Source organism: Telopea speciosissima, chromosome 11 (genome assembly GCF_018873765.1).
Source record: "Telopea speciosissima isolate NSW1024214 ecotype Mountain lineage chromosome 11, Tspe_v1, whole genome shotgun sequence".
NCBI lineage: Eukaryota > Viridiplantae > Streptophyta > Magnoliopsida > Proteales > Proteaceae > Telopea > Telopea speciosissima.
Genome location: NC_057926.1, coordinates 39,603,324 through 39,615,328, shown reverse-complemented (window position 1 = coordinate 39,615,328; position 12,005 = coordinate 39,603,324). Strand labels below are relative to the sequence as shown.

Sequence of the window (12,005 nt, the reverse complement as noted above, 5' to 3'; positions counted from 1 at the left end):
CTTCCATCCTTGTTTAACTCATTTTCATGAGAATATGACTTGACATGCAATTCCCCAAATTGTGATTAATCCACTTTACCATGCCAATTCACATTAATAGGTTCTTCTTCTTCTTCCTTGCTTATGGGAGGCTAGTGAAGAGAACAAACTTAATTTATATAAGGTAGAATATACCCTCCTTTTACATAGGAGACAGAGATTCACAAAACCCTTTTTGGGAAGGATTCCAAACTTCTTGGATTCAATCCCCTGAAAGATACTAATGTGAGAAAGTCAACAAAAGAGGGCTGTTCCCAATACTTTTCTCTTGTTGAAGATTATCTTGGCAAGAGGAGAATTGATGTGGCATGTGGATTGAGTTCACTATCATTTGAATTGTCTTTGTTATCCTAACATAGACTCATAGTCCTTCAAGATAAGGATATAATGTAGACTTCAAAATCTAATCCAAACTTTTCCTTTGCTTCAGTTAGTTTCCAAGAAAATCAATTTTGAAAGTACAAAACATACATACATATGCACATCCATGACGAAGAAATTAAACAAATAATTATAGAACATGAGAAATTTAATATGGTTTGGCATCAATGCCTACATCCATCTTCGAGAACCAAAGACTTTTCATTAAATCTGAAAATTTTCTACACCATTCTCTATCTCACAAAGTGATCGATCTTTCTTTTGCTTGTGTTTAGGTTTTTCATTACAAAGACAATACACAAGGAACACAAAAACCCTAATCCCCACATAATTACAATTCTAACCTGTACATTTAATGGACTCAAAACCCGATTCAATTACAAATATAAACCCAATAATAATTATGTGGACTATTATAGAATACAAGACATATCCAATCCCAACAAATTTTACCGAGAATACCCATATAATCCTATAAAAATAGAAATCTAACTTATCGCCCTTGAACCTCCATCATAAACTACCAATTCATCAAAGTCACAGTAACGAAGATAACAAACAAAGTAGGCCAATTCATCCGGGCCTACGGCCTTTTATTGACCCTTCCAAATTAGTCGACAATCGCAAACCACGGAATACAAGACATCACACCCCATCAAACTTTTTTTACTGTCATTTGAATTGTCTAGATAGATGGATATTTTAGATTAGGATATCTTTAGAGGATTTGAAAATCTTATCCAAACCTTACTCATGAAGTCATGTTTCAGTTAGAAATCCAGAAAGTCGGTGTGGGAGAGAGAGAGAGAGAGAGAGAGAGTTAAAGCTAAAAGCTTATGCATTTATTTAGCTGAACATTAGTGTAAGTAAAGGCAACTCAAGTAAGAAATTTCCAATTGCCCTAACTCACTCAACCAGGGATTTTGAGTTTCTACATTCCCTGGAACAGAGAAAACACTTTGAATAGTCCATGAATAATTACAGTGACTCAGAAGGGAAAACCAGATCCACCAAATGAAGCCCTCTTAACAAATCGACCTTTCATTCTAGGTCTCTTCTCTGCATTGAGTTTCCTCACCTCATACCTAATCTTCTTAGAAAACAACCTCGTCCTTCTCTTCTCTCTGTATCTCGACACTCTTGCCTCTCTCCCTCCATCTCCTATCGCCCCTCCTCCTCTCATATCTCCATATGGTACTCCCATCGAACATGTAGTCTGCAAAAACTTAAAAGCAAAAAATTTTAAAAGAGTGCAGAGATAATGAACAATTAAATTTAGTTCATTGGACTATATTGTCACAGTTGGATTTATATATAAAGAGTATTCGGGTCTCTTCCAACCCAGTAAAAACAGGGGTGTTTAGATCATTTCACAAGCGGGGTCCTATGAAATGACCAAACCCTCAACCAGCTTCCGCCACGGCTGGAGGAGAGCCAAATCCATAAAAAGAAGCTTACCGAGTAATCGGGCCACCAGTCGTCTGGGTTGAGTTGGAACCGGTCACCGGTGGTCCAAGCCGGACCTTGGCCCGCCCAGGCGGTGATGACCGCCTCGTAATCGAGCTTCAATTTATATCCACCGTTGATTTTCACCATCATGGCTGACCCTGCATCATGAGTTGCTACACCACCTCCACCACCACCAACTTTCTCCTCCTCTTCCTCCTCAGCGGTGGTCGGAGAATCACAATCAAAATTCAAGTCTAGTGTTTCTCTCCCCATCTCAACTTCTAGATCCACGTGGCATCCAATAACACCATCCACATCATCTCCCTCTTCTTCCTCCACCTTCACCTTACCATCCCCAAACCCACACTCCATGGTTTCCATGGTTGTGTCTTCCTCTTTAGCACCTAACAATCCCAACCCTTCCATACCAAACGTGTCCTCATCAAGCCCTCTTCCAAGTAAGCTCTCCACATCAGCTGCAAATTCCTCAAGATCCATATCAGACGGTAGAAACCCAGGTAAGTTTTCCACATCTAATGGCAACAAAATCTTAGATTCCCTTTCTAGAGCTGCAGTCATCGCACTAGTAGTAGTAGTAGTCTCTGTTCCTTCATTGGATATTGAAGAAGTACAAAGCTCTGCAACCAATGGATCGAAGATGGGAACACGATAGAGAAGCTGTTCTTCATTCTCATTCGGTGAAGCTTCATCACTACCCATTTCAGGGACTAATGGAAGTGGGTTTAAGAGTATGGGTTCTTCAATTTTTGGTAGCTTCCTGGTTGATTTGCCATGTCGAGTGGTTCGAGCTTTTCGGGTAAAACCCTGATGCCAAGATGGGAGAGAATTCTCAATAGTGGGTTTAAGTGATGATGAGGTTTTAAGTCGAACCCTTTCATGGCGACGAGCTAATGGGTTTGCAGAGTGGACTGAACCGTCACAAATTTGACAAAGGAAAGCGTCGTCGGCGGCGCAGTACCAACGGGCGCGTTTGAGTAGACAACTGTCGCAGGCTCTAGCTGTTTTGCCACCGACGGCGCTGGCTATTTTACAGTCGGAGGTCATGGTTTGATGGTTTGAGAGGATTATTGAAGGGTTTGATGAAACAGAGAGATTGAAATTAGGGGAAGGTCTTATTTAGAGGGTGGAAGGAAAGATTGCAACTATTTGGGTTGAGAGGAAGGAGGGAGTGAGAAGTGACCCACAAGAGGAGCTTCTACACTGAATCTATATAGGGCCGATACAAGTCTCTCAAATAAATTCTCTCTCTCTCTCTCTGGGGTATGCGCTTTTTGGGACTTTTTCAAATATTTACAGAGAAGGATGCGCTTTTGGGGCCCAATGGAATGCCTTATCTCGTCGTCCATTGGCTGAGCTTCTAATGCCCATCCTGCTCTTCTCTTCTTATTGGCTACCTGTTTAGTAAAGGGATTTCTTCTGGACCCAACCACACTGAAGTAAGTGGGTCCATGACACAACCCTCCCCTCTCTAGTGGGTCCATGACACCCACCTCTCTCTCTCTCTCTCTCTCTCTTTTTCTTGGTTTGTCTCTCACACCCCCACAATTGAATGAGTTTGTCTATAGAGTTCAATTATTCTTGTTTAAACCTTCAGTTGTGCTGCGGTCCCTCTCTCTTTCTCTCTCTCTCATACACAAACAGGCTTTCTTCTTCTATGTCTTGTGGCAAGATTTGGTATGGTTTCTATTTTAATTTAGAATTGATTTTATAAAAATGTAAAATAAATAGAGTTTTGGTTAAGAATTTGAAATTATTTTGTTTGCATCAATCTGAAATATTTCAAGAATAATAAATCCATTTGATAGTTTAATTTTTAGGAATAGTTTCTTTATATTTCTTTATGAGAGGGTGTACTAGCGGGGCAGGGTAGGTTCGGGAAGGTGTTGGTGGCGACAATGGTAGTGGGGGTGGTGACAAAGGTGGCGGTAGTAGTAGTGGTGGTGGTGGTGAGACCATCAAGAGAAGAAGAATGGTGGTGTTTTAGTTTTTAACATGAAATTATTGTTTTACCCGTCAAATTAACCATGTGCTCATTAAAGAGCAAAAGTGAAATCAATTTCAATTTTTAAATTGAAACAATTCCTCCACTATTTCAGAATTTCTATTCCATTTGATTTCCATTTCACTAAATAAGATGTAAAAATCAAACCAAATAATTTCCGAAATAGAAATCGCCACTTGAAATTGAAATGGTTAATCAAACCAAATCAATTCTTTTACTTATTTTTCTATAGATGTTTTAACGCTCATAAGTCTCTGTACAGTAATATGTTTAAAAAAAATTTGCTTATGGTTTTTTTTTGTGTGTGGGTGTGTAAAAGAAATGGAACAAAACGTGTATGTGTCATCTGGTTCATTTTTTTGTTCTTTTTGATTAAATTGATAGAAAAAAAACATTTTTGATGCAATTTGAAAAACATAAAAAAAAAATTGTACCAAGAAAACAAAAACAAGAAGTTGTGACAAAAGTTTGCATGAAACAACCACCATGACCACCACCATCACCGCCATCACCTCTTATCATTATGCAATTTCAACCTCTACCACAATGCCGCCACCACCTCCACTGCCACTGCCACAACCACCTCCACTACCATCATCACCACCACCTTATACTTCTGTGAATATGCATTTCATACATGTTTCTGTTTTTCTATAACAATAGAAACAGTTTATTTTTCATAGTCGTTCAAATGGAATCCAATTTGTGAGAATGTTCCATCTGAACGGCTGTGAGTCGTTCACATACGTGAACATTCACACCCCTCATGTAGTCGTGCCCCCCTCTCCTCAGAAACGTTACCGTACAAAGCCTACCTTGACATTGAAAAAGACAGCCAATGATCTGACTTGGATGTGGTGGATTAAAATGGAGACGGCCGGCATCAATTCAAATGGTCATATTAAGGAGATAAGGATTGTGGTTTTATCTACTCATCTCTAATTTCTGTATATGGATATGATTAACAACAACAACAATCTTGGAATCTTGGATTCTTGGTACGGAGTTTTCCCTCCCATTGATAAGGATTGTGGGTTTTATCTAAGTCTACTCATTCATCTCTCTTTCGGTTGGTTAGAGTCTAGTAGTTGCTTGACACTTGTGGAAATCTCTAGGTTTAATCTGTTCCCTGTCAAGCCATATTTCCTTGTCATGTAACTAGTGATGTTTTGGATCTTGGTAGACCGGTCAGTGTCTACTTGTTGGATGGGTCGGTTCAATTCACACTGTTCTGGTCCATTATATTAACCAGGCAGACCTTTAATTTTTATTTTTTTTGGTAGAAGAAAATTAAGCTTTTTCACTCAGCTCCTGTTGAGAGAGGGACACGCTAACAATCGATACGTATCAGTATTGTTAGTCACCAATCCCGATATTGTATCAGTGAAATGGTACGAACAAGGAGTAAAAAAGTAAAAAAATAAAATCCATTTCTTAAGAAAAATCAAGAATAAACTTGTTTGAGAGAGCTGATTTGTGTCGATACCGTATCAATTTTGTAGATAATCGATACCCGATCTGATACCATACACTAAAATCATGTTTTTCTCTCTCTTCTTTTTTTGTTTCTTAGGGAAAATATTGTATCATTATCAGTTTGGAATACTTTGACCCAATCCAATTCTTTCATTTCAAAAAATTATATATAAAAATTTGTTGACATTTCAAATTTGACTGTTTTGGGGGTATTCAAATCTAACATCTCAATAAGGTTTAGACTTACCTCTTAGTGCAACCAGTGAAGGACCTCAAATACTTCACAACACTTGAACACCAAACCCTTAGAAATAGGAATCATACTCCTCATTGCTTGATGGAGCAAGAACAACATGGAATCCTCCCTCGACAATGGCAAAACCCAACATTTGGAGAGAGAGAGAGAGAGAGAGAACTTGCGATTTTGAGAGTATGATTTGAATTGTGTATCCCTTTCTCTCCTCTTTAGGCTATAAAATAACGAATAAAATTCCTTATTTCTTTGGATTCTATATGCCAAGCGATGTGTTCCTATTGGAACGTACAACAATGCAGCTTAATTAGAATTGTAGTCAATAAGCTAATTAACATAATTGCCCATAAGGACATCTTAAAACGTTATAACCATAAAATTAACCAATAATGATATAAAACATTACGCGTAAATCCATCCACTTTAAAATATCTTAATTAAATTAATATTATCACCTTAGTCAACTGACAGATACATCAGAGCATCCTGACCATTGACTGACCATTGACTGACCATTGACTGGACAACAAGAGAAAGGGGTAAAACTTTTACTAAATATAATTATCACAAATAATTTTATAACTTTGCAAACAATTTATAATTAAACCATGAGGTTCGGAATTTTGTTCAATCAACTTTAGGATTCTCTCACAGGAAATTCTCTATGTATGAGAAGTGGAATCCTTATTAAGCTTTGTTGACAGGCAAACATAGCGCAGCGAATGTAGTGATGTATTATGTATAGTTAGTCAGATGTATGCATCATCCATATATACACAAAAGAATACAGTGTTGGTCTAGAACAATAAAGACATCTCAGGTTTGGGGGTTACACAACTATCACATGAACCACGTTACATAAAATATCCAACAGTAGACCATGCAAGGTTCTCTCGTATGATCGAGTTTGATATACACACAAATATGTACCTACATTTGTCTAGAATCTCTATTCTCAAAAACACACCGTATGGCAACCATGCCAATAGAGAATCTAATTCCATACCTAGTTGCGAACACTTCAAGCCGTTGAGGTTATACCTCTGGAAACATAATCACCCGTAAAAATATAAATATAAATTAATTAAAATTAAATAATTTATTTAGATTTGATTGACACAATATCCAACAACATAAATCCATGCTGCCCTATTGCTTTCTTTTCTTTTTTTTTCTTTTTTTTTTTTTTTTTTTTTTTTTAATGAAAACATTATATCATGTATCAGCTTGGAACGCTGTCCCAATCCAATTCTTTCAACTCAAATAAGGAAGTATAAATATTTGTTGACATTTTAATTCTGATAGTTATGGATTTATTAGTCTAAATTATAAAAAAATAAAAAATAAAAAGTAGAAGGATAACTGTTGGCAGCCACTATCCCTAATCAAAATTCTAATCATCCCATGACCCAAACCAATATTTCTTCATCTTAATCTAACTAATTGGACTTTTGAAGCAGGGGAAATCTTATGGTTTCAAAAATCAAGGCATTTCCATATTTTGGATGGTGAAGCAACACCAAATACTATCATGCCATTTCCAAACATCACCTTAGGAAAAGAAAATTTAATTTTTTAATTGATGATGATGGCAATCATATTATGAGAACTAGAAATATTGGCAGATCTTTTGCTATATTCATCAATGATTTGTATATTACTTCAAACCCTCTTGATCCCTCTTTGTAGAATGTCTATTTGATCCTATTGTGTCACATTTTGAGTTATAAGCTCTATGTTGACCACCAGTGGAAGATGAAATTAAAAAGGTGGTGTTTTTATTTTTGGCCCTTATAAAGCTCCAAGAAGTGATGATTTCCAAGTCTGCTTAAATAAAATATTTTGAGACCTTGTTGCTCCGGATGTATGTCATCTTGTTTCCCAGTTTTTTCAATAAGCTCTCTCAATTGCCTTATACCTAAAAAAGATGATGCTACTAAGGTAGGAGACTACAGATCCATAAGTCTTTGCAATATTTCCTATAAAATAGTTGCAAGAATTCTTGCAAACAAAAGGCCTTTTACCATCTTTTATATCTCCTTTCCAAGAGGCCTTCATCCCAAGTAGGCAAATAACTGACGATATTATATTGGCTCAGGAAATATTCTATTTCTTGCAACACAAAAAAGGGAAAAGGGGATTGTGGTCTTAAAACTGGATATGTCAAAAGCCTATGATAACTTGAAAGGGAATTCATTAGAGCCATTTTCGAATTTTTGGGGTTTGGGATGCCTGGTGTGATCTAATTAGCCATCTCATCTCCTTTGTCTCATTTTCCACTAACTTGGAAGGGAGTTCTTTTAACAATATTGAACCTTGTAGGGGGATCAGACAGAGTTGTCCCTTAAGCCCATACATTTTTATTACAACCATGGAGTTGTTATCCCGTTTGATGTTAGCATATAGGGATTTGAATATGCTCAAAGGTATAAAGGTAGCTTGACATGCTCCTAAGATTTCTCATTTGTTATTCGCTGATGATACCTTTATTTTTTGTCAAACTAATGTTGATTATATTCTAACCATCAAATCCCCATCTTGGATCATTTCTTGGATCTTTCTGATCAACATATTAATTCTTACAAGAGTGGAGCTTTCTTTAGTCGTAATGTCCCGACGAATGTCAGACGGCATCTCTTGACAATTCTGGATATCAAAGAAATGTCCTGCGATGCTGTGTTTTTAGGAACTAATCTCTTTCATCCCAGATCCAAAGTTTCAAGTTTGCAACAAATTGTGAATCGAATGAAGAATCAGCTTTCTATTTGGAAGGCTAACATGCTCTCTTATTAAGATCATAAGATTCTTACCCAATCTTTAACCAAAAAATAACAAATTTACCCAATCTATACTTGCGGCCATTCTATTTTGCTTTTCCAACTAAAATTTGTCGTAGTATGGATTTTGTTTGTTTACGTTTTTGAAAAGGTTATAAAGAAAGTTCAAAGAAAATATATTTAATCTCTTGGAACACAATCTGCTACCCCAAGCAATATGGAGGTTTGGGTTTAAGTAGGGACAGTTCTAATTTATAACGGGCATAAATTATAAACTGATAAGGTAGGATAAGGTAAAGACAAAAATAGTTGGATAAATTACGGATCACCCCCTGGTTTTCAATCAAAACTTATATCACCCCTTGGTTTTTGAAAAAACTCAAATGTCCTCCTCTACAGTAACAATTAGTCTGTTCTTAGTTATTGGTGTGAAAGGACTATTTTACCCTTGTACTAAAACATTAGAATTAAATTTACAATGCTACCCTTCCTTCATCTTCAAAATTGGTCAAGGGTAGTTTAGGGATTTAAATTTATTTAACTGGCTGACATCATCACTTAACAACATAAAACTAACGTTAGGGACTAATTTGTCATTTTGGGGTCTAAACCAGGGGGTGATTTGAGTTTTTTTCAAAAACCAGGGGGTGATCTGAGTTTCGATTGAAAACCAAGGCGTGATCTATAATTCACCCTTTAGACTAAGTAGATTCAATTGAGAACTCTATACTATGCTAATAAGTATTCTAATCAAACTTTTTTTTTTTTTGGTGAGTAGTATCCGAGTCTAACTTAAACACTTATAATTTAAAAACATTTTCCAAACAATTTTGCCTGCCCATGGATTCAGCAGCAGTTCGAAAGGTTGACCTATTCGGGAATCTCCGCATCTATGCTTATTTTCAATTCCCCGAAACATTTCGTCGCTTACTACGCCCTTCCTCATCTCTGGGTGTCTAGGTACCCACCGTAAGTCTTTCCAAGTTGCTAAATCCATGGGCAGGAAAGAGACAACCTTACGAACTGAAACATCTTAGTAGCCAGAGGAAAAGAAAGCAAAAGCGATTCCTATTAACAATGATGAAAAAGTATGAAGAATACAAAATGAACTGAAAAAGACCACAGTCGGATGGAAGAATCCTACTCATTTGGTATATCAGATGGAGAAGGTTTTTTTTTCCTATAAACCCCAATTTTTTTTCCTTTTTTCTTGACTGTGGCCCTCACCTATAATCCCTTCTCCATCTGTCGAACAAATATTTCGTTCAGAGCCGATTTAATGAGGGCCAACGCTTTGAACATTACCATCCACCATCATGTCAGTAATTTCGTTTCTTACTTTCACCTCATTGTACTCTGTTCCCACAATTTATATTGCTTTCTCCTTCCCCCCGGTAAAACAATTATATAGCCTTGTCAAGCTATCAAACCGAAGTAGAGGCTTATAGATACCAATTAAGAACTATCTTTTTATGAGTCAATTTGAAGAATTTAAAAGTTTATTGAGATGTATACACCTAATCAATTAGACATGATTTGAATCCAACTCATATAAACAATTGGGCCATTCTAAATAATTATTTAAAAAAAAAAAAAAACAAACAACCACGAGGTAATTGCCAATTTGGGAGAGATTTTGTAGTGTCCTGAATTCACCAGCCAAGAAACAATTAATTTTAACTGATGTTGATATGTTCACAAATAGCCTAATATATCACTCACTCTTGTCCATAAATAAAGGTTAATTATGGTACAAAAATATCCAAAACCTAAAAAAAAAAAAATGAAAAACGAACAGTTACTATTGATAAGAAGCATGCTGCTGCGAGTTGTAGTTATGTACTGCCGAACCCATGTAGGCCTGAAGAAAATTCTGAGTTGCATTCATTTGCTCATTAGACCCATGGATCTCAACAACACATTCTGAACCCCCAGACTGAGGATCTTGCAGTTTCACTCTTGCTCCAGAAACCTGCATTTTCAAAAGAGGGGAATGTGAGAGGCATGAAGAGATTTAAGCAACATTTTTCTCCAGAAAAGGGTTTTCATTCTAATTAAAAACAGGGAGAGTCCCTTGTACCAGCGCGGGAACCAATGGGTGCGCATGCAGAAGCATCAATAGGGGTGGGATTTCTACCTTTCATGGGGGCAGGGTGATCATTTTACAGGGCCTGTGTCTGGATGCAAGAGCCACTCCCAGACAAGCTATTTTTTCCTTTGATAAAATCACAAATATAGTCCTTGAAATTTTCATTCATCAAAATTATTCATAGAATAAGCCCATAATATATTTAGGGGCTGATGTTCTCTGCCGCAGCGCAGCCTGCGCTCAAACACATGGGCCTGTCATTCAAGGGGGCAGGGTGGTCATTTCACCAACCTCCATGTGTCTGGGCGCAGCCTGCGCCCCCGGCACAGAGAACATTTGGCCTATATTTAGTATGGAACTACATCCTAGCAGGGTCCATCACACATCTAGATATCTGACAGCAGTTGTAGGAACGTGTCCCCTATTTTAACACTTTGAACAAGGTTAAAGGCTTACTTCACGGAAATTGGAGACACCACTTCCACTTATTCCATGAAAAGATCCTACTGCACTGTTCGGAACCTTAACCTCCATAGAACTGCTAACATTTGGGTATCTGCAGAACAAGAAAGAGAACATCACAATTTTAAATCTCAAAAAATAAAAAAAAATCAAATGCAGTAGAGGCGGTGTAGTTACTGTACCCAGTAGCAGATGGCTGAACATGATAACTCTGACCTTCATATTCATGTCCCGGAGCCTTGAAATAACACAAAAACAAAATTTTAGAAATCAGATAGGATAGATTACCAAAACCATTTCAATCATTATTTTAAGAGGAAGCCATAACAGAACCACAAGAATTCATCAACATGAAAACTAGTTCAGCATTAACATGTAAAAAACCATAGACAGTGGGACTTTGATCAAGGCAGTGAATATTAGGATCTCTAGCTTTACCACTGATATTTTGAAAACAGAGATTGATCCAAAGCTAAAATGGAAGGTGCATGACAAGTAGACAGGATGGCACTGTATCTAATTGGAATACATAGACCCAAAATTTCAAAATTATTTGGAGCCTCACTTCAAAAGCAGCATTGAAAAGTATAGGTAATTTACTGAGATTAAACAGATCCACAGCAAATGCATCATTATCATCATTATAATAATATATATTCTTTTTTTTTTTTGGCAAACAAATTATCATTATTAGGTTGCTTATAAATGGGTATGAATGAAATAAAGCAGACAATATACTTGATATTTTTTTGAATTTATTTTTATTATTTTTTTCTATGATTTCACAATAAACGTGTAATGATCCTAGAATTTAAACTGTAAATCAAATCTATCACCTACAAGCTACAATTATAGAAGCCAATGGAGTCGGAATATGAAGTGGATACTCTTGAGCTCCTTGCACGGTTAGTAACCTAGGAATATGAGTTTTTTCCTAGAATCCTTTTTTCAGATTCATTTCCATTGGTAGCAACAGCTTCATCTTCAAACAATGTAGTATTTCTCTTCTGATCGAAAGACTATTAAACAATGCAACAAAAGAGATTGTTTAATGCA

At 36.7% G+C, this 12,005-nt stretch overlaps 2 protein-coding genes and 1 long non-coding RNA gene across 3 annotated transcripts in view; 1 reads left to right on the top strand and 2 right to left on the bottom strand.

Annotated features, from left to right (window-relative positions):
* Window positions 1-1,244: 1,244 nt before the first annotated feature.
* LOC122645786 (zinc finger protein CONSTANS-LIKE 16-like) lies at window positions 1,245-2,993 on the bottom strand. Its single transcript, XM_043839151.1, has 2 exons — window positions 1,879-2,993; window positions 1,245-1,636 (listed from the first exon to the last, which is right to left on the bottom strand). The coding sequence occupies exons 1-2, from the start codon at window positions 2,932-2,934 to the stop codon at window positions 1,409-1,411; spliced, it is 1,284 nt and encodes a 427-aa protein (XP_043695086.1). The 5' UTR covers window positions 2,935-2,993; the 3' UTR covers window positions 1,245-1,408.
* A 6,233-nt stretch (window positions 2,994-9,226) lies between these two features.
* On the top strand, window positions 9,227-9,449 carry LOC122645787. Its single transcript, XR_006330520.1, has 2 exons — window positions 9,227-9,262; window positions 9,407-9,449. It is a non-coding gene; the product is annotated as an uncharacterized LOC122645787 (long non-coding RNA).
* Window positions 9,450-10,049: 600 nt separating this feature from the next.
* LOC122645785 (RNA-binding KH domain-containing protein RCF3-like) overlaps window positions 10,050-12,005 on the bottom strand; it is a 31,089-nt gene continuing 29,133 nt past the window's right edge. Inside the window, exons 6-8 of the mRNA XM_043839150.1 lie at window positions 11,132-11,187; window positions 10,944-11,043; window positions 10,050-10,370 (exon numbers count right to left, since the gene is read on the bottom strand). Coding sequence (XP_043695085.1) covers window positions 10,200-10,370; window positions 10,944-11,043; window positions 11,132-11,187 — 327 coding nt within the window. The 3' untranslated portion in view covers window positions 10,050-10,199. The remainder of the gene's footprint in view (window positions 10,371-10,943; window positions 11,044-11,131; window positions 11,188-12,005) is intronic.